The 21,494-nt window shown below is 56.2% G+C and overlaps 1 protein-coding gene across 1 annotated transcript; it reads right to left on the reverse strand.

Moving 5' to 3' along the window:
- Positions 1-1,285: 1,285 nt before the first annotated feature.
- On the reverse strand, positions 1,286-21,494 carry SLC29A3 (solute carrier family 29 member 3). Its single transcript, XM_068140326.1, has 5 exons — positions 21,190-21,494; positions 12,664-12,746; positions 9,140-9,366; positions 6,213-6,375; positions 1,286-3,886 (listed from the first exon to the last, which is right to left on the reverse strand). The coding sequence occupies exons 1-5, from the start codon at positions 21,439-21,441 to the stop codon at positions 3,217-3,219; spliced, it is 1,395 nt and encodes a 464-aa protein (XP_067996427.1). The 5' UTR covers positions 21,442-21,494; the 3' UTR covers positions 1,286-3,216.

Consider the following 21,494-nt stretch of genomic DNA (forward strand, 5'->3'; position numbering starts at 1 on the left):
ATCATCACTGGGCCAGGAGGATGAGCAGAGGGCTGGAGCACCTCTCCTGTGAGGACAGACTGAAGGAGTTGGGGCTGTTCAGTCTGGAGAAGAGAAGGCTCCCAGGTGACCTAATTGTGGCCTTCCAGTATCTGAAGGGGGCTACAGGAAGGCTGGGGAGGGACTGCTCAGGATCTCAGGTAGTGCTAGGACTAGGGGGAATGGAATGAAGCTGGAGGTGGGGAGATTGAGGCTGGAGGTGAGGAGGAAGTTGTTCCCCATGAGAGTGGTGAAGCCCTGGAATGGGTTGTCCAGGGAGGTGGTTCAGGGTCCATCCCTGGAGGTGTTTAAGCCCAGGCTGGATGAGGCCCTCTCTACCTACCTCACCTTCAGCCAGCTGTTGACCAGCACCCCCTGGTCCATTTTTGCCAGGCAGTTTCCAGCCACTCAGCCCCACAGCCTGGGGTGTTCATGGGGTGTTCATGGGGTGGTTGTGGCCCAAGTGCAGGACCTGGCAGCTGGCCTTGTTGAACCTGAAGCAGGGTTTTGTCACATGCCAACATTGATGATGATGGTGGCTGTCCCAGCTCAGTGTTGGTGCAGCACTCACCCCATCCCTAAACTGGAAACTGGGCTCAATGGTTGCATTCCTTACCAAAGATAGATTATTGAAACCATCAAGAAACTTTGCCTGAGACATCTGAGATAAAGCAACCTCCATTCTGCCTTGCAACCCCCTCATCATTCCACATTTTCTTACCTCCAGCTCTTCAATCTGTGGAGCATCAGATGGGACTTCACCTGGCCAGCATCCAGCAGCAATTATTTCCCTGCCATCACATGCCCTACCCTACAAATTACCCATCCCCTTTCACAGGGGCATCACCCACAGGCTCATGGCTCAGGCTGCCTGTCAGCATCCATCCCTGTCCCAGCTCTAAACCCACACCTGATTCCTGCCCAATTTGAAGCAGTATTGATTTTTCCCCTCATTCCTCCAACGTTCCTTCAGCTGAGGGCCACCAAAGACAGAGGATAAATTCCTTCTCTGCTCGCTTCCCCCTGCAGATGCACTAAGTGTGGTCTCCACACTGCCCTGCAGATCATTTGGAGGCAGTAAATTAGAATAACTGAGCTCTCAAAGCAATTCTTTTGAGGCTCCTTCACCTGGCCCTGGCAGTGATTATCTCAGAGCTTAACAATCCAAGCTGGGAGAGAAGGATGACCAGAAGGAAAAACCACAAGCTGAAACTGCAGGCATTGGGGTGTCTCCAAGAGAAACCACTCCAGACACCAGCAGTTGCACAGTATCCTCCAGAATGAACTTTATTAGCAACAATACTGGGTAATTAAGTGCTGTCTCAAGAAGTGAGTGGTCTGACACAGGAGGGAGAGCAGCAGCAGAGGTGTAAGTGAGCAGAATCTCACCGTACCCAGGTCCAGCGGAAAACGCAGGGGCTGACAGCAGACCACACCGCAGCACCGAGGGCCACAAAGGGATGTTCTGGTTGCCAACATGTGGCTGACTTGGGCTTCCCAGCCATGGCCAGCTACTTCATTACTCCAAGCAGTGCTCCAGCACCCCTGGAGGCCATGGCAGCGTTTACCCCCACAAGCAGCACCCAGCGTCCCTGAGCTCAGCCCTCGGGCTGCCCTTCAAGCTGGACCTTCACCTAGGTCTATGCTGACCAAGTGTTGTGTGGGCTGAAGGGCTGCCAAACCTACCACAGAGGCAGAATTCGAGTCCTCCTGGGTTGTAAAGCTGCTCCTCAGCTCTGCACACCCTGTGAATTCGCCATTCAGGTCTGGAGTTGATGCTGTCTCAATAAAACCCAGCCATAAAGCAGAAGTGGGGGCTGTGTGCTGCCAACAAGCCCAGCCCCAGTGGTGGGAAGGGCTTCCCAACACCCACCAAAGCCTAAGGGGCACCCTGTGGCCATAACCACCACCAACCCTGCTGTTCTGGTGGAAAGGCACCAGTCCCACATCCTCCCTCTCTACCTGCCTCATGCAGCACAGTGTGGAGATGGCCTGGCAGCCCAGCCCAGCAGCTTCTGCTTGATGGGGCAGCAGTGATGCTGAGAGAGCATCCTGCTAACAGAGCAGCTGCTCATCACCCGGTCTTAAAGGAAGTGTTTTCCACAGGGAGCATCCCTGAGGCACCAGCTGCCAGGCCAAGCTCTGCCATGCCATCCTTGCTTACCAGCTCACCTCTCCTGGACCACAGATCCACTCAAGTGGAGAGATGAAATACAGTAACTGTCTTCAGTCCAGGCTGCTTTTCCACACAGCACTTTAAAAGCCTCTTTGGGTGGGATGTGGTTTTGGTGTCCCACCCCTCTGGAGACCAATCTGCCTAGGTCACTTAAACTGATTTCTGCTGCCAGCATCACACCAGAGCCTCTCTGATACTTCTCCCTGGCTTTACAAACCTTTCTCAGTGCAGACTAAAGGCACTTTGAACACTTGAAGTGAAGACCACGTGGCATTTCCCTTTCCTTGGGGCTCAGCTGCAGACAGGTTCTAAGCTGGTGTCCACAACTGTCACATGGTGGACAGAGCAAGAGAAGTGGTCTCTGGCTGGCCACCACGAGTAGCACCATGCTGGGAGGTGGCTGATCCCTCAATTCAGTTCCAACTGGGAAAATTAAAGCAAGCAGGAGTCCAAGTGGAGAGGTTTCCCTTGTTTGTGGCATGAAGGTATGAAATTCCCTCCAAACAGTGGCCTGCCCCCTGGAATGGCTGCTGTCTGCTCCAGAGGCTTGCTTGGAGGTGGTCCAGGGCACACATCTCCTTTACCCTAACACCACTATGGCAGCTTGATGGAACCACCAACACTGCAGGGCTGGACTTGTAAGAACAAGGCAGTAAATCCCAAGGTGCCACCAAAAGCCCCAGGGCTCAGTTTAAAACCAGCATGGTGGCACCAGCAGGCCACCCTTGCCCACAGGCACTGGGGTGAGGGATAGGTTTCCCTGTGCTCCCATTGCTTCCCTGAGCTCCCTGGGGAGGATGAAGCTGCTTTGGCCCCTTTGCTCCAGTTGAGCTGCTGTGTGACAGAAGTCCAATGGGACCTCCTAAAGCACAGAGGACACCCCTTCCCAGGAGGAGGGTTTTCCCCACTGGATGCAACCCCCACAACAAAGACAGGGTGTCACAAAATAAACCAACCCCCAAACCACCAAATAGCCAACAGCAGCACTGCAAACCAAGGGCATCCCCGCCCCGGCTGCTCCTCTACACGAGGTGGACAACAAGAGCGGAGCAGGCAGAGCCCACAGCCAGCCCCAGCACGACATAAAATGTCATCACCACCCCTGCTGCCTCAGCCAGCTCTTTTGGCACGATCTTGGGGCCATAGATCATGACCAGGGTCCCCAGGTAGCCGTTGCTCAGCCCCAACAGCACCGTGAAGAGCACTGGGTAGATGTCTCGGTTGAAGACCACCGTCCGGATGTGAGCCCGGGGCTGGTAGTTGCTGAGGATGAAGAGAGGGAGGAAGATGGTCCTGAGGAGCACGAGGGCAGGCAGCAGCTTGCTCTTGGGGCCAGGGAGCTGGATCCAGGCAGTGATCTGCCTCCCACACCAGTCGGCAAAGTTGTAGAGGAGGAAGCTGGTGAGAGGCACAAAGTACTTGGTGCTCCAGGGGCTTCCCGAGGCCTTGCTGACCGACTCGATGTTGGAGGAGAGAGAAGGGAAGATGATGATGGAGATGAAGAAGACATAGAAGCAGCAGAAGCCCAGGAGGGCAGTCTTCTGCAGGATGGGGCGCAGCGGGGGAGCGCCAACCTTCCTTGGGAGGAAGGAGGCACTCCCGGCGCCCCCCTGCTGCGCCTCCTCCTCTGCGGAGCTGTCGGGTGGCACGGGGGACAGAGAGGGACTCCCCTTCTGGCTGCTCAGGTAGTACCTGGGAAAAGGCAGGCAGGGAGGTTATCAGCTCAGTGTGCAGGGAGGGGAAACACAAACTGAGATGTGGAGAGAGAACAGAATAGAATAAACCAGGTTGGAAGAGACCTCCAAGATCATCAAGTCCAACCTATCACCCAACACCATCTCATCAACTAAACCACGGCACCAAGTACCCCATCAAATCTCCTCCTAAACACCTCCAGGGATGGTGACTCCACCACCTCCCTGGGCAGCACATTCCAATGGCCAATCACTCTCTCTGTGTAGAACTTCTTCCTAACATCCAGCCTGAACCTCCCCTGGCACAGCCTGAGACTGTGTCCTCTTACTCTGCCACTGATTTCCTGGGAGAAGAGACCAACCCCCACCTGGCTACAATCTCCCTTCAGGGAGTTGGAGACAGCAAGAAGGTCTCCCCTGAGCCTCCTCTTCTCCAGGCTAAGCAACCCCAGCTCCCTCAGCCTCTCCTCACAGGGCTGTGCTCCAGACCCCTCCCCAGCTTTCTTGCCCTTCTCTGGACACCTTCCAGCATCTCAACATCTTTCCTAAACTGAGGGGCCCAGAACTGGACACAGGACTCAAGGTGTGGCCTAAGCAGTGCTGAGTCCAGGGGCACAATGCCTTCCCTGCTCCTGCTGGCCACACTGTTCCTGATGCAGGCCAGGATGCCCTTGGCCTTCTTGGCCACCTGGGCACACTGCTGGCTCATGTTCAGCCTACCATAGACCAGTATCCCCAGGTCCCTCTCTGCCTGGCTGCTCTCCAGCCACTCTGCCCCCAGCCTGTAGCACTGCCTGGGGTTGCTGTGGCCAAAGTGCAGAACCCAGCACTTGGATGTGTTCAATCTCCCTTGGACTCTGCCCATCTGTCCAGTCTGGCAAGGTCCCTCTGCAGAGCCCTTCTGCCCTCCTACAGATCAACTCCTGCCCCCAGCTTGGTGTCCTCTGCAAATTTACTGATGATGGACTCAATGCCCTCAGAGAGAGCAGGAGAGAAGCTGGCAATGCAGGGATGTGCACTGGACCCAGTAAAAGGTGATTGCAGCGATCTCACCATGCTTCCAGCTCAAGCTTTGTATGAAGGGGTGACCCTTCAGGACTCACCACCCCCTCTTCCCCACCTTGGAATCCCTTTACACCCTCAGTAGTTCACAGAGGAGATCTACTACATGCAGGCATCTGGGGGCCAGGTGGTCTTGGAACCAACCATACCAATGGGTCATGGATGTTAGGGAGAAGCTCTTCCCCATGAGGGTGGTGAGAGCCTGGCAGAGGTTGCCCAGGGAGATGGTGGAAGCCTCCTGCCTGGAGGTGTTTGCAGCCAGGCTGGATGTGGCTGTGAGCAACCTGCTGCAGTGTGAGGTGTTCCTGGGCATGGCAGGGGGTTGGAACTGGCTGAGCCTTGAGGTCCCTTCCAGCCCTAACAATTCTGTGATCAGAGCATGATGTTGCAGACATGGAGGCCCTACAGGGACCCCTCTGGCTGACAGCTTCCAGCTCGTGGGTCCCTGCTGACTCCATGCATTTTGGAAGCCCTTGGTGTCACATCAGCACCACGCTCCCCCTTGGGACTTGCCAGAGCCTCAGCCCGGGCCGGGAGCCCAGTTTCAGTCTGTGGTTTCGGTCAAACGGGGAAGTGTTTGTGCTGGCGTGACAGCGCCGGGGCATGGGGGGGGGGAGCAGGAGGGGCGGGAGCGGCGCAGGGGCGGGGACGGTGGCAGGGACTGGAGCACCGGCGGGGCGGGACGGCGGCGGGGTCGAGGGGGGAGCAGCACCGAGGGGGCAGGACGGGGGCGGGGCTGGGGGGGGTGCAGCACCGAGGGGGCGGGACGGCGGCGGGGTCGAGGGGGGGTGCAGCACCGAGGGGGCGGGACGGGGGCGGGGCTGGGGGGGGTGCAGCACCGAGGGGTGGGACGGGGGCGGGGCCGGGGGTGGGGGTGCAGCACCGAGGGGGCGGGACGGGGGCAGGATGGTGCAGCACCGAGGGGCGGAATGGTGGCGAGGGGTGGGGTGCAGTACCGAGGGGCGGGGCCGGGGGTGGGGGTGCAGCACCGAGGGGGCGGGACGGGGGCGGGGTCGAGGGGTGCAGCACCGAGGGGCGGGCCGGGGGCAGGATGGTGCAGCACCGAGGGGCGGGACGGTGGCGAGGGGTGCGGTGCAGCACCGAGGGGCGGGGCCGGGGGTGGGGGTGCAGCACCGAGGGGGCGGGACCGCGGCGGGGCGCAGTGACAGGGCAGGGAGGAGCACAGCAAGCAGCCCATGGGTGCCCCGCTTGGCATCGCTGTTAGCAAACAGTGGTGCCCCGCAGCAGGCTGAGACAGGCACCTGGAGTAGTGCAGCCTGGGGAGGAGGAGGTAGACCATGATGCAGACGACGATGAAGATGTCAGCCGTGAGGAAGTAGGCCAAGGCGCTGTCCGTGACGTCGGCCGCCGCTGCCAGGTCTATGATGGAGGCGATGGCGCTGATCGTGCCGCCCATGGCCTGACCTGCGGGCACCAGAGGGATGGACCTCAGGGGCCTGCTGCTGAGGCAGCCTGCCCGAGGTAGGACCAGGGGAGAGATGTCAAGGCAGAAAACAGCAACCCACAGCAGCACAGAATCAACCAGGTGGGAAGAGACCTCCAAGATCATCAGGTCCAACCCATCACCCAGCCCTAAATAATCAAGCAGACCCTGGGCACCAAGTGCCTCATCCAGGCTGGTCTTAAACACCTCCAGGGATAGTGACTCCACCACCTCCCTGGGCAGCACATTCCAGTGGGCATCTTCCTAACATCCAGCCTAAAAATTCTCCCTTCACAGCTTGAGACTGTGTCCTCTTGTTCTGGGGCTGGGTGCCTGGGAGAAGAGACCAACCCCCACTGGGCTACAACCTCCCTTCAGGGAGTTGCAGACAGCAAGAAGGTCTCCCCTGAGCCTCCTCTTCTCCAGGCTAAGCAACCCCAGCTCCCTCAGCCTCTCCTCACAGGGCTGTGCTCCAGACCCCTCCCCAGCTTTCTTGCCCTTCTCTGGACACCTTCCAGCAGCTCAACATCTTTCCTAACCTGAGGAGCCCAGAACTGGACACAGGACTCAAGGTGTGGCCTGACCAGTGCTGAGTCCAGGGGCACAATGACCTCCCTGCTCCTGCTGGCCACACTGTTCCTGGTGCAGGCCAGGATGCCCTTGGCCTTCTTGGCCACCTGGGCACACTGCTGGCTCATGTGCAGGAGGAGGACCCAGAAACAACAGCATTCTCTCATTAACACCTCCTGGCATGCACAAACCCTCCCAGGGGAAGCAGCTTGCCCCACTTGCTGGTCCCCAAAGCTGGCTCAGGATGCAGCCTCACACATCTCCTCTTCTCCATTTCCATGCAGCATACCAAGTCATGAAGGCTACATCACCACCCAGATCCCATCCTGCATCTCCTTCCAGCACTGCACAAGGGGCAGGATGGGACTCAACCTGCTGGGTTTCCATGTGCTGAGTCCTGCAGAGAAGGTCCAAACCCTGCTTAAAACCTAACCCTGGCTTGCCACCAGCACACTATAACCACATCCTCCTGCACTCCCCCAGATGGGACTTCCACACCAGCAACAGGGATGCTCAGCAGGGTTCTGGGCAACCTGATCCAGTTGGGAATGTTCCTGCTAACTGCAGAGGGGGTTGGACTTGATGACCTTTGCAGATCCCTTCCAACCCAGACCATTCTGTGCCACCTTGGGGCTGCTCTGACTTCCCCCACTGGGCTCAACTCATCAGAACACTCTTAGCCCCAAGAGAAATATCTCCATCTTGATTTCTCCCCTCTTCCTCTCCTGGTTTGTCAGCTGTTCCACAGCACATTCATAATGTTAGCAAACCTCCAGGGAGCTCATCACTCACAGCTCCCAACGTGCCCCTCATCACTCATGGGAGTGCTGAGCAGAAAGGAGGAGACAACACAGCGCTGCAAACAGAGGAGCTGAGGGAGGTAACTCAGAATCACAGAATCAACCAGGTTGGAAAAGATCTCAGAGATCATCAAGTCCAACCTAAAACCTAACACTCCCTGACAACCAAACCATGGCACCAAGTGCCACATCCAGTCCCCTCTTGAACACCTCCAGGGATGGTGACTCCACCACCTCCCTGGGCAGCACATCCCAATGGCAAATTACTCTTTCTGGGAAGAACTTTCTCCTCACCTCCAGCCTAAACCTCTCCTGGCACAGCTTGAGACTGTGTCCTCTTGTTCTGGTGCTGGCTGCCTGGGAGAAGAGACCAACCCCCACCTGGCTACAACCTCCCTTCAGGGAGTTGGAGACAGCAAGAAGGTCTCCCCTGAGCCTCCTCTTCTCCAGGCTAAGCAACCCCAGCTCCCTCAGCCTCTCCTCACAGGGCTGTGCTCCAGACCCCTCCCCAGCCTTGCTGCCCTTCTCTGGACACCTTCCAGCAGCTCAACATCTTTCCTAAACTGAGGGGCCCAGAACTGGACACAGGACTCAAGGTGTGGCCTAAGCAGTGCTGAGTCCAGGGGCACAATGACCTCCCTGCTCCTGCTGGCCACACTGTTCCTGATGCAGGCCAGGATGCCCTCGGCCTTCTTGGCCACCTGGGCACACTGCTGGCTCATGTTCAGCCCACTGGCAACCAGTACCCCTGCAGGAGGAGGACCCAGAAACAACATTAACACCTCCTGGCATGCACAAACCCTCCCAGGGGAAGCAGCTTGCCCTACTTGCTGGTCCCCAAACCTGGCTCAGGGTGCAGCTAACTTTCAGGTAGTTGTAGAGAGCAGTAAGTTCTCCCCTGAGCCTCCTCTTCTCCAGGCTAAACAACCCCAGCTCCCTCAGCCTCTCTCCTCACAGGGTTGTACTCCAGACCTCTCCCCAGCCTTGTAGCCCTTCCCTGGGCACATTCAAGTATCTCAAGTATCTCCTTCCCCCCTTCTCCCTGCACAGAACACGTGACGCAGGTCAAGCCACAGCACTGCTCTGCAGGAAGGGTGAAGAGCCACCACTCTCCTTGTCTCTGCTGAGCCCTCAGACCTCTGGTTCAGAGAGGTATTTACAGAAGCAAAGACACCAGCTCATGTGACTGAGCATGTTTCTCCTTCAGCAACTTCCCCTCTGTCTTGAGGGAAAAGTTAAGTTTCTGAGGCGAGCCCCACGTGACGAAACTGCAGATGTCAGGAGAGAAAGAAAACCAAGCACCCAACCACAGAAAACCCCAGAGCATGCTCTCACTGCCACAGTGAGGCTGGGGGGAGGAGGGGAAGGCACCAACCTGAGATCAGAGCCTGCAAGTTCTTCATGGGGAAGCAGCTGCTCAGGCCAAAGATGCTGCTGGTGAAGATGGTGGAGGCGCTGCTGACGACAGCCACGCAGCCGACGGTGAGGGCGAAGAACAGGGTGGTCCAGGTGGAGGTGTCCACCTTCACCAGCACTGTGATCACCAGGAAGACAGCCAGCATGACAAAGAGGGAGGAGAGGATCCGGACACTGGCAGGCACCCTGGGGGCAAGGGCAGAGAGAAACTCTTGTGTATAGAGTAGGATGGAATAAACCAGGTTGGGAAAGACCTCTGAGATCACCAAGTCCAACCTATCCCCCAGCACCATCTGACCAACTAAACCATGGCACCAAGCACCCCAGCCAGGCTCTTCCTAAACACCTCCAGGGATGGGGACTCCACCACCTCCCTGGGCAGCACATCCCAATGGCCAATCTCTCTTGCTGGGAAGAACTTCTTCCTAACATCCAGCCTAAACCTCCCCTGGCACAGCTTGAGACTGTGCCCTCTTGTTCTGGTGCTGCTGGCCTGGGAGAAGAGACCAACCCCCACCTGGCTACAACCTCCCTTCAGGGAGTTGCAGACAGCAAGAAGGTCTCCCCTGAGCCTCCTCTTCTCCAGGCTAAGCAACCCCAGCTCCCTCAGCCTCTCCTCACAGGGCTGTGCTCCAGACCCCTCCCCAGCTTTCTTGCCCTTCTCTGGACACCTTCAAGTCTCTCAATGTCCTTCTTAACCTGAGGGGCCCAGAACTGGACACAGGACTCAAGGGGTGGCCTAACCAGTGCTGAATCTAGGGGCACAATGACCTCCCTGCTCCTGCTGGCCACACTGTTCCTGATGCAGGCCAGGATGCCATTGGCCCTCCTGGCTGCCTGGGCACACTGCAGGCTCATGTTCAGCCTCCTATCAACCAGCACCCCCAGGTCCCTCTCTGCCTGGCTGCTCTCCAGCCACTCTGACCCCAGCCTGTAGCACTGCATGGAAGGCACAAGGCAGAGGATGTCAACTCCTCTGCCATGAGAAGGGGTCAAAGAAAAGAAGGGAAGTGGGGGGGACTGGAGGTGAGGAGTAAAAGGTAATGATTCTTCTCAGAAGGCTTTTGTTGTTAGCTCTGCCATTTCCACTTTTGCCATCAGTAGGACTAAGTCTTGAAGTTCAACCAAGTTCCAAATACCTGTCTGCACTCCAGCCCTGGGACATGGCCCCTCTCCTGCTTTGTTCCAGGCTGAACAGCCCCAGTTACCTCAGCTGCTCCTCAGCAGACCTGGACATGCTGGAGCATGTCCAGAGAAGGGCCACAAGGATGATCAGAAGGCTGGAGCTGCTCTGCTAAGGAGACAGACTGAGAGAGTTGGGGCTGTTCAGTCTGGAGAGGAGAAGGCTCTGAGGAGACCTTCTTGTGGCCTTCCAGTATCTGAAGGGGGCTCCAAGACAGCTGGGGAGGGACTTTTGAGGGTGTCAGGGAGTGATAGGGCTGGGGGGAATGGAACAAAACTAGAAACGGGTAGATTGAGATTGGCTGTGAGGAAGCAGTTGTTCCCCATGAGGGTGGTGAGAGACTGGCACAGGTTGCCCAGGGAGGTGGTGGAAGCCTCCTGCCTGGAGGTGTTTGCAGCCAGGCCAGGGGGTGATTCTGTGATTCTATGTTGAGGTGGAACCTCCTGTGTTCCAGCTTGTGTCTGTTGTTCCTTGTCCTGCCTCTGGGCACCACTGGAAAGAGATGCAGAGGAGCTCTGGTAGCTCTCACTGGCTTTTGAGGCAGTTAGAAAAGGATTGTAATGCTTTGGTGTCTTGGTACATCAAAACCAGCCCTCATGGGGCTCAAGGAGGAGAAAAACATTCAGGGGTTTGTCCAAGGTGCTGCAGCCAGCAGGAGGAATTCAGATCTGATCAATGCTTATCAGTATCTAAAGGATGGGGATCAAAAGGGCCACAGACTGTTCAGTGGTGCCCAGCACCAGCACAAAGGGCAGCAGGCACAAACTGGCACCCAGGAGGTTCCACCTGAACAGAAGGAAACCAAGGAGCTGGAGCCCTGGAGCAGGCTGCCCAGAGAGAGGTTGTGGAGTTCTGTGATCTCAACCTGCAAGGGCAGATGAGAGGATTTTGACCACACTGTGCTCACAAGGTCCTGTGTGCCCCATGGCTTCTCCCAAAGGGAAGGAGAGGGTGAGCTGGGGAGCCAGGGATGAAGGCAGAGCAGCAACATGGGCAAAGGCAGGGAGATGGATGGTGAAGAGCCAGCCAACATGGATTTAGGAAGGGCAGGTGCTGCCTCACCAACCTGAGCTCCTTCTATGCCCAGCTGACAGCCTGGTGGATGTGGGGCAGGCTGTGGATGGGGTCTGCCTGGACTGCAGCAAGGCCTTTGACACCATCCCCTACAGCAAACTGCTGGCTAAGCTGTCAGCCCCTGGCTTGGACAGCAGCTCTCTGAGCTGGGTTAGGAACTGGCTGGAGGCTGAGCCCAGAGAGTGGTGGTGAATGGTGCCACAGCCAGCTGGCAGCCAGGCACCAGTGGTGTGCCCCAGGGATCAGTGCTGGGCCCTGTGCTCTTTAACATCTTCACTGATAATCTGGATGAGGGGATTGAGTCAGTCATCAGCAAGTTTGCAGATGACACCAAGCTGGGGGCAGATGTTGGTCAGTTAGAGGGTAGGAGAGGCTCTGCAGAGGGACCTCAACTGACTGGACAGATGGGCAGAGTCCAACAGGATGGCATTCAACAAGTCCAAGTGCCAGGGGCTGCACTTTGGCCACAGCAACCCCATGCAGAGCTACAGGCTGGGGTCAGAGTGGCTGAGAGCTGCCAAACAGAAAGGGACCTGGGGGTGCTGATTGACAACTGCCTAAACATGAGCCAGCAGTGTGCCCAGGCAGCCAAGAAGGCCAATGGCATCCTGGCCTGCAATAGGAACAGTGTGGCCAGCAGGAGCAGGGAGGTCATTGTGCCCCTGGACTCAGCACTGGTTAGGCCACACCTTGAGTCCTGTGTCCAGTTCTGGGCCCCTCAGTTTAGGAAGGACATCGAGACACTTGAAGGTGTCCAGAGAAGGGCAACAAGGCTGGGGAGAGGCCTTGAGCACAGCCCTGTGAGGAGAGGCTGAGGGAGCTGGGGTTGCTTAGCCTGGAGAAGAGGAGGCTCAGGGGAGACCTCATTGCCCTCTACAACTACCTGAAAGGTGGCTGTAGCCAGGAAGGGGTTGGTCTCTTCTCCCAGGCAAGCAGCACCAGAACAAGAGGACACAGTCTTAAGCTGTGCCAGGGGAGGTTTAGACTCGAGGTGAGGAGGAAGTTCTTCACTGAGCGAGTCATTCGTCATTGGAATGTGCTGCCCAGGGAGGTGGTGGAGTCCCCATCCCTGGAGGTGTTCAAGAGGAGATTGGATGTGGCACTTGCTGCCATGGTTTAGTCATGGGGTCTGTGTTCATAGGTTACAGGTTGGACTCAATGATCCTCGAGGTCTCTTCCAACCTTAGTGATACTGTGAAGAGGCTTGGGCAGGGAGCAGCACTCACCTGTTGACGAGCAAGAAGTTTCCCATCAGGCACAGCACAGAGGGCACAGTTGAAGCAATGGAGATGTAGCTCTCAAAGAAGTCCTGCCAGGGGAAAAAAAAAACCAACCACAAACATAACCACAAAAGAATAACCTCTGGGGAGTTGTTAAGGGGAGCATCACATGGACTTCAGGCTCTAAATGCAGCATGGACAGCACGTGTGGGGGAGCTACACCGGAGGTGTCCCTCTCCTGGCATGCTGGAACGCCTTGCCAAGCTGCTCAGGACAACAGGGAGCTCAAATAGGCCTTGTTCAGACTGCAGCAGCCCTGGGGGGGATGTGTCAGGAAATTAGGAGCATCAAGGCAAGTAAAAAGGGTGAAGGAAATACCTGCCCTACTGCTGCACTGGCTCCGTGGAGAAGGAGGTCACAGGTAGAATGGTAAGGGGTGGAAGGGAGCTCTGGAGATCAGCCAGTGCAACCCCCCCTGCTAAAGCTGGGACCCCCACAGCAGCTTGCCCAGGGTCACAAGGGCCAGGTGGGTTTGGAACCTCTCCAGAGAGGGAGACTGCACAACCTCTCTCTGGGCAGCCTGCTCCAGGGCTCCAGCTCCCTCACAGCAAAGAAGTTTCTTTGGTTTCCTTCTGTTCTGGTGGAACCTCCTGGGTGCCAGTTTGTGCCTGCTGCCCTTTGTGCTGGGCACCACTGAACAGTCTGTGGCCCTCTTGATCCCCATCCTTTAGATACTGATAAGCACTGATCAGATCTGAATTCTTCCTGCTGCCTGCAGCATCTTGGACAAACCCCTGAATGTTTTTCTCCTCCTTGAGCCCCATGAGGGCTGGTTTTGATGTACCAAGACACCCAAGCATTACAATCCCTCTCTAACTGCCCCTGTGCTCAGCACTGCTTAGGCCACACCTTGAGTGCTGTGTCCAGTTCTGGGCCCCTCAGTTTAGGAAAGATGTTGAGCTGCTGGAAGGTGTCCAGAGAAGGGCAAGAAAGCTGGGGAGGGGTCTGGAGCACAGCCCTGTGAGGAGAGGCTGAGGGAGCTGGGGTTGCTTAGCCTGGAGAAGAGGAGGCTCAGGGGAGACCTTCTTGCTGTCTGCAACTCCCTGCAGGGAGGTTGTAGCCAGGTGGGGGTTGGTCTCTTCTCCCAGGCACCCAGCACCAGAACAAGAGGACACAGTCTCAAGCTGTGCCAGGGGAGGTTTAGGCTGGAGGTGAGGAGAAAGTTCTTCCCAGAGAGAGTTGTTAGCCATTGGAATGTGCTGCCCAGGGAGGTGGTGGAGTCCCCATCCCTGGAGGTGTTCAAAAAAGGCTTGGATGTGGCACTTGGTGCCATGGTTTAGTTGATTGGATGGTGTTGGGTGATAGGTTGGACTTGATGATCTCTGAGGTCTTTTCCAACCTGGTTAATTCTATTCTATTCTAAAAGCCACTGAGAGCTACCAGAGCTCCTCTGCATCTCTTTCCAGTGGTGCCCAGTGATAGGACAGGGAACAACAGGCACAAGCTGGGACACAGGAGGTTCCACCTCAACACAGAATCACAGAACTGTCAGGGTTGGAAGGGACCTCAAGGCTCAGCCAGTCCCAACCCCCCTGCCATGGCCAGGGACACCTCACACTGCAGCAGGTTGCTCACAGCCACATCCAGCCTGGCTGCAAACACCTCCAGGCAGGAGGCTTCCACCACCTCCCTGGGCAACCTGTGCCAGGCTCTCACCACCCTCATGGGGAACAACTTCTTCCTCACATCCAATCTCAATCTACCCACTTCTAGTTTTGCTCCATTCCCCCCAGTCCTATCACTCCCTGACACCCTCAAAAATCCCTCCCCAGCTTTTTTTGCAGCCCCCTCCAGATACTGGAAGGCCACAATTAGATCTCCTCAGAGCTTCTCCTCTCCAGACTGAACAGCCCCAACTCTCTCAGTCTGTCCTCATAGGAGAATGAGGAACACGAGGAGCAATTTTTTACTGTGAGGGTGGCAGAGCCCTGGAGCAGGCTGCCAGAGAGGCTGTGGAGTCTCCTTCCCTGAAGGCTTCCAAACCCCACCTGGATGTGCTCCTGTGCAGCCTGCCCTAGGTGATCCTGCTCTGGCAGTGGGGTTGGATTGGATGATTTGTGGTGGTCCCTTGCAAACCCTAGGATTCTGTGATCCCTCTCCACCCAGAGCATGCCCCAGCAAAAGCAGCCTGAGTGGGGACACAGGGACATTATTTTCCTTCCTCCTCTCTGTGTGCAGGAAACTCATTGAGGAACTATATTGAGACTCAACACACATTTCCCCTGGGGACTTGCAGATCATCCAAGCAAGTCAGCTGCAGCATCAGTCAGTACTCACCAGCCCACCCCATGCAGAGGGCAGGAAGAAAGCAGTAACCACAGGGGAGAGCTGGAGATTTCCTTGGCAGGACTGCAGCCAAACACTCACATTTTCAACCCATTTCCTGTTCAAGTGTCTCTGCTCCATCTCCTCCCCTCAAGCTGCTCAGTCCCCTGCTGCTGCCACCTCAGCCAGCAGGTAGGACAATGCTCACAAAGGGGATGAATCACAGAATGTTAGGAGCTGGAAGGTACCTGGAGAGCTCATCCAGCCCAACCCCCCTGCCAGAGCAGGGTCACCCAGAGCAGGTCACACAGGAACACAGCCAGGGAGGTCTTGAATAGCTCCAGGGAGGGAGACTCCACCACCCCCCTGGGCAGCCTGCTCCAGGGCTCTGTCCCTCACAGGGAAACAAATTCTTCCTCCTGTTTCCATGGAGCTTCCTCTGCCTCAGCTTCCACCCAGTGCCCCTTGTGCTGGCATTGGGCATCCTCCAGCAGAGCCTGGCTCCAGCCTCTGGGCACTCACCCTGCACAGCTTTATCAACAGCAATGAGGTCACCTCTCAGGCTCCTTCTCCCCAAGCTACAGAGCCCTCAGCTCCCTCAGTCACTCCTCCTAAGGAAGATGTTCCACTCCCTTCAGCATCTTTGTGACTCTGCTCTGGACTCTTTCAAGCAGTTCCCTGAGGTCCTTCTTGAACTGAGGGGCCCAGAACTGGACACAGTACTCCAAATGCAGCCTCAGCAGGGCAGAGTAGAGGGGGAGGAGAACCTCTCTCAACCTACTGACCATACCCCTTCTAATCCACCCCAGAATGGCATTTGCCTTCTTGGCACAGGAGCATGCTGCCAGCTCATGGTCAACCTCCCATCCACTAGGACCCCAAGGTCCTTTTCCCCTTCACTGCTCTCCAACAGCTCAGTCCCCAAGCTATACTGATACCTGGAGCTGTTCTTTCCCAGGTGCAAGACTCTGCACTTGCCTTGTTGAACTTCATTCAGTTCCTCCCTGCCCAGCTCTCCTGCCTGTCCATGTCTTAGAATCATAGAATCAATAAGGTTGGAAAAGACCTCAAAGAACATCCAGTCCAACCTGTCACCCAGCAATAGCCTCCTCTTCTCCAGGCTAAGCAACCCCAGCTCCCTCAGCCTCTCCTCACAGGGCTGTGCTCCAGACCCCTCCCCAGCTTTCTTGCCCCTCTCTGGACACCTTCCAGCATCTCAACATCTTCCCTAACCTGAGGGGCCCAGAACTGGACACAGGACTCAAGGTGTGGCCTAAGCAGTGCTGAGCACAGGGGCAGAATGACCTCCCTGCTCCTGCTGGCCACACTGTTCCTGGTGCAGCCCAGGATGCCCTTGGCCTTCTTGGCCACACTGCTGGCTCATGTTCAGCCTATCAACCAGTGCCCCTAGGTCCCTCTCTGCCTTTAACCACAACAGGTTCAGACTTGCTGCTGTGATGCACACCATGCCCTTGCTGCCTTCAGAAAACAAACCCCAAACAGGAGCAAAGCATCGTGGTGGCAAATCGGTCACCAGCGTCACCAAGGTGTGTCTGCAAAGCAGTTTTTGTCCTTCTTCAGCCTGGACTCAGCACCTGGGCTCCTGCTGGGCTGGGAAAAAAAAGCAGTCCAGGCCCATGCTGGTGGCTGAAGGCAGCAGAGCGTTACCTGGAGCACAGGGCATGAAATTAGCTGCAGCGAGCAGGCTGGAGCCAAAAGCAAGCTGCCAGTCACAAGGGCATTGCTCTAGAGCCAAGCCCTCTGTGCAGGGAAGGCCTGCTGCTGCAGCATGGCATCCAGCACAGCCCTGTCAGGAGAGGCTGAGGGAGCTGGGCTTGCTTAGCCTGGAGAAGAGGAGGCTCAGGGGAGACCTTCTTGCTCTCTACAACTCCCTGCAAGGAGGTTGTAGCTGGGTGGGGGTTGGTCTCTTCTCCCAGATTAAGCAGCACCAGAACAAGAGGACACAGTTTCAAGCTGTGCCAGGGGAAGTTTAGGCTGGAGGTGAGGAGAAAGTTCTTCCCAGAAAGAGTTGTTAACCATTGGGATGTGCTGCCCAGGGAGGTGGTGGAGTCCCCATCCCTGGAGGTGTTCAAAAGGGGATTGGATGTGGCACTTGGTGCCATGTTTTAGTCAGGAGGTGTTGGGTAACAGGTTGGACTTGAGGATCTTTGAGGTCTTTTCCAACCTTATTGATTCCATGATTCTATGGCTTGTCCTGGGCAGAAATCACAGAATCAACCAGGTTGGAAAAGACCTTTGAGATCATCAAGTCCAACCTATTATCCAATACCATCTAATCAACTAAACCATGGCACCAAGTGCCCATCCAGTCTCTTCTTAAACACCTCCAGGGACCTCAACCCCACCACCTCCCTGGGCAGCACATTCCAATGGCCAATCACTCTTTCTATGAAGAACTTCCTCCTAATCTCCAGCCTAAACCTCCCCTGGCACAGCTTGAGACTGTGTCCTCTTGTTCTGGTGCTGCTTGCCTGGAAGAAGAGACCAACCCCCACCTGGCTACAACCTCCCTTCAGGGAGTTGTAGAGAGCAAGAAGGTCTCCCCTGAGCCTCCTCTTCTCCAGGAGGCCAGCTGGTTTATTTTTCACTATAGAATTGTTTTGGTTGAGGGAAAACCCTCTAAGATCATTGAGTTCTGCCATTCTCAAACTCTCCCAAGGCTGCTGGCTGAACCTCGTCCTTCAGCACCACAGCTCTGTGCCTTTTAAACACCTCCAGGGATGGTGAGCCAACCACTTCCTTGCTCCAGCCTTTGAGAAGCCTTTCAGTGAAGATGTTTCTGCTCACACCCAACCCAAACCCTCCCTGGTGCAATTTCATAGGCTCACAGAATCAGAATGGCTTGAGTTGGAAGGGACCTTAAAGCTCAGCTAGTTCCTACCCCCCCCTGCTATGGGCAGGGACACCTCACACTAGACCAGGTTGCCCAAAGCCTCACCCAGCCTGCTCTTAAGCATTTCCAGGGATGTGGTGTCCACAGCTTCTCTGGGCAAGCTGTGCCAGTGTCTCACCACCCTCACAGTGCAGAGCCTTCTTCCTAATCTCCAAACTAAATCAAGCCTGCTCTAGTTTAAAACTACTGACCCTTGTCCTATCACCACAGGCCCTTCTAAAAAGTCCCGCTTCAGTTCTCCTGTAGGTCCCTTGAGGTTTCATAGTTTCATAGTTTCATTCAGGGTTGGAAGGGACCACAAGGATCATCTAGTTCCAACCCCCCTGCCATGGGCAGGGACACCCCACACTACATCAGCCTGGCCAGAGTCTCATCCAGCCTGGGCTTAAACACCTCCAGGGATGGGGCCTCAACCACCTCCCTGGACAACCCATTCCAGGGCTTCACCACTCTCATGGTGAAGAACTTCCTCCTCACATCTAGCCTGAATCTCCCCACCTCCAGCTTCATTCCATTCCCCCTAGTCCTATCACTACCTGAGATCCTGAGCAGTCCCTCCCCAGCCTTCCTGTAGTCCCCTTCAGATACTGGAAGGCCACAATTAGGTCACCTCGGAGCCTTCTCTTCTGCAGACTGAACTGGAACTGGAAGATGGATGTATTGGAGTGGCAGAACCAGCCAACAGCTCTGGTGGGGCTTTCAACCTCTTGCCCTTGGCCATTGGAATGTGCTGCCCAGGGAGGTGGTGGAGTCCCCATCCCTGGAGGTGTTTAGGAAGAGCCTGGCTGGGGTGCTTGGTGCCATGGTTTAGTGGATTGGATGGTGCTGGGTGATAGCTCGGACTGGATGATCTCAAAGGTCTTTTCCAACTGGTTAATTCTATTCTATTCATCCAGAGAAGAAGCCAACCCATGGAGCTGCACTTTTCCTTGCTGCAGTGATGTGGTGGAAGTAGCTGGGTGAAGTGGGGTCTCCTGCATGCCTCATGGGACCCCACTGATGCCTATGTCCTGGCTGAGGGCTGCCTGCTCTTCAACCCTTGCCCTGCTCCTGTGAGCTCCACCAACCCTTAATGAGCCTCTTGGAGGTCCAGATAAAGAAGACATAGACTTGGAACTATTTCCTCTCATTCTAAAGCTTACTACTAGGGTGACCAGCCACCACAGAGAAGCCAGGCTGCTCTTCACCAGAGGAAGTGAAAAGCTAGGAAGAAGACACCAACTCTGCCTTGCAAACAGCCTTTTCTGCCACTGCCTTGGATAAGCAGCACAGCAGAGCCACAAGGAGGGGGTGGGAGGCAGGCAGTGTGGGAGGACATCGTGGCACAGGATGGCAGAGCACCTTTGCCCCTTCTCTGAGCTCCCATTACTAATATTCAAACAGCCCTGGCTGCCACGCTGGGGTGGTAAGTCCCAGAGCAAATGTGGGCGTTGTGCTGGGCTCTGTGTTTGTGTAACAACCACAGAAACACAGAACTGTCAGGGCTGGAAGGCTCAGCCAGTCCCAACCCCCCTGCCATGGGCAGGGACACCTCACACTGCAGCAGGTTGCTCACAGCCACATCCAGCCTGGCTGCAAACACCTCCAGGCAGGAGGCTTCCACCACCTCCCTGGGCAACCTGTGCCAGGCTCTCACCACCCTCATGGGGAACAACTTCTGCCTCACAGCCAATCTCAATCTACTCCTAGTTTTTCTCCATCCCTCCCAGTTCTATCCCTCCCTGACACCCTCAAAAGTCCCTTCCCAGCTTTCTTGGAGCCCCCTGCAGATCCTGGAAGGCTACAAGAAGGTCTCCTCAGAGCCTTCTCTTCTCCAGACTGAGCAGCCCAACTCTCTCAGTCTGTTCTCACAGGAGAGGTGATTCAGCCCTCTGCTCATCCTCATGGTCCTTCTCTGGACACATTCCAGCACCTCCAGATCCTTCCTGTGCTAGGGGCTCCAGAACTGGACACAGTACTCCAGCTGTGGTCTCACCAGTGTGGAGCAGAGGGGCAGAATCCCCTCCCTGGCCCTGCTGGCCACACTTCTCTTGCTGCAGCCCAGGCTCTGCTTGGCTTTCTGGGCTGCAAGTGCTCACTGCTGGCTCCTGTTGAGCTTCTCATCCCCCAGCACCCCCAAGGCCATTTCTTTAGGGCTGTTCCCAAGCCAGTCCCTGCCCAGTTTATATTGGTGCTTAATAAAATGTGCTGAAACCACTGGAATGAGCTTGGCAGCGGAGGGGGAGGATGGGGCACGGCCTCACACACAGAAATCATCCTGCTGTGGCAGGAGAAGCTAGAGAAGGCTTTTATGGGGGGGGAGGAAAAAAAGAGAGAGGCCATCAAGCTTGGCACCCCAAGGCTGGCTCATCAATCGCCCCGTGACAAGCTCCTCATCCCATATGCCAAAAGCCAGATGTTTAGAGCTGCAAGGGAAATATTCCAGTCACAGTTGCCAGATCTTGAAGGCAAAAGCAGTAAAGCATCTGGGGAGGGGGGCCTGAGACTACTGGTGCTCCTGCTGCTGCCTCTGAACGCTGTGCTGCACCACTGCAAGGGAGGGGAAAAAAGTGCCTACAGACCTGTTTGATGCCTCATCACAGAGCCAGAGGTTCAGGGCAATTTATCTCCCAGCCCAGCTGAGACCAGCTGGGAAAGCACAGAGCCCTGCAGGGCCTGCAGGGGGGGGTTCACCAGGCGTGAAGGACAAACAAACCACAGAGAGTTCTACCTTCTGCTGCAGAAGCTGTCCTTGAAAGGCAGCCTTGATTAGGGGGCAGGATAAACCCAATTATTGTTTTCTAAGCCTTAGCACAGAGAGTGGTAGGGCTTGGAAGGGACCTCCGAACACCATGGGGTCCAGCATCCCCCTGCCAGAGCAGCATCACCTAAAGCAGATCACCAAGGATGGTGTCCAGGTAGGTTCTGAAGGACTCCAGAGATGGAGACTCCACCACCTGCCTGGGCAGCCCTGTTCCAAGGCTCTGCCACCCTCAAAGTGAAGTTCCTACCCATGTTTAGAGGGAACTTCCCATGTTCAAGTCCATGCCCATTACCTCTTGTCCTCTCCCTGAGGACCACTGCCAGGCCACGGAGCACTACGTCTTTTTGGGTTTTTTAAGCATCTTTCCTCCAACTATTTGTGCTCTCCCCCCCCAAAAAAAAACAAAACCCAAAAGCAGCTCTACCCCTGGTTTACATCAGGCAAAACCCCAGGGGATGTTCACTCACCTTCTGGGGCAAAGAGCAAGTTGGGGAGGAAAGCCAGCTCTTCGTTTCCTCCCCTCACCCAGCCTCCACAGCGGCACACTCACCCGCAGATCCGACGCCGCCCGCCCTGCTGGGCCTGCCTGCTCCGAGCAGTTTTGCAGCTTGTACATCCAGTAGTGCTTTGCTGTGATGAAAAAATTCCAGGGCAGCAGGGACCCGATGCCCAGGAGGAAGAAAATTATGTAGGCCCCGTGCAGGCGGTCGCTTGGCTTCTGCTGGCCGTACCTGTTCACCGAGGGCTCCTCGGCGAGCAGGGGCTCCTCATCCGGGGAAAAGCTGCTGCCTGCTGGGTGCATCGTGCCGGCAAACTGCAAAAGAACACCACCAGCAACGTTACCAGCACGTGAGG

Source organism: Melanerpes formicivorus, unplaced genomic scaffold (assembly GCF_026170545.1).
Source record: "Melanerpes formicivorus ecotype bairdi unplaced genomic scaffold, bMelFor1.0.p_v2 SCAF_6, whole genome shotgun sequence".
Taxonomy (NCBI): domain Eukaryota; kingdom Metazoa; phylum Chordata; class Aves; order Piciformes; family Picidae; genus Melanerpes; species Melanerpes formicivorus.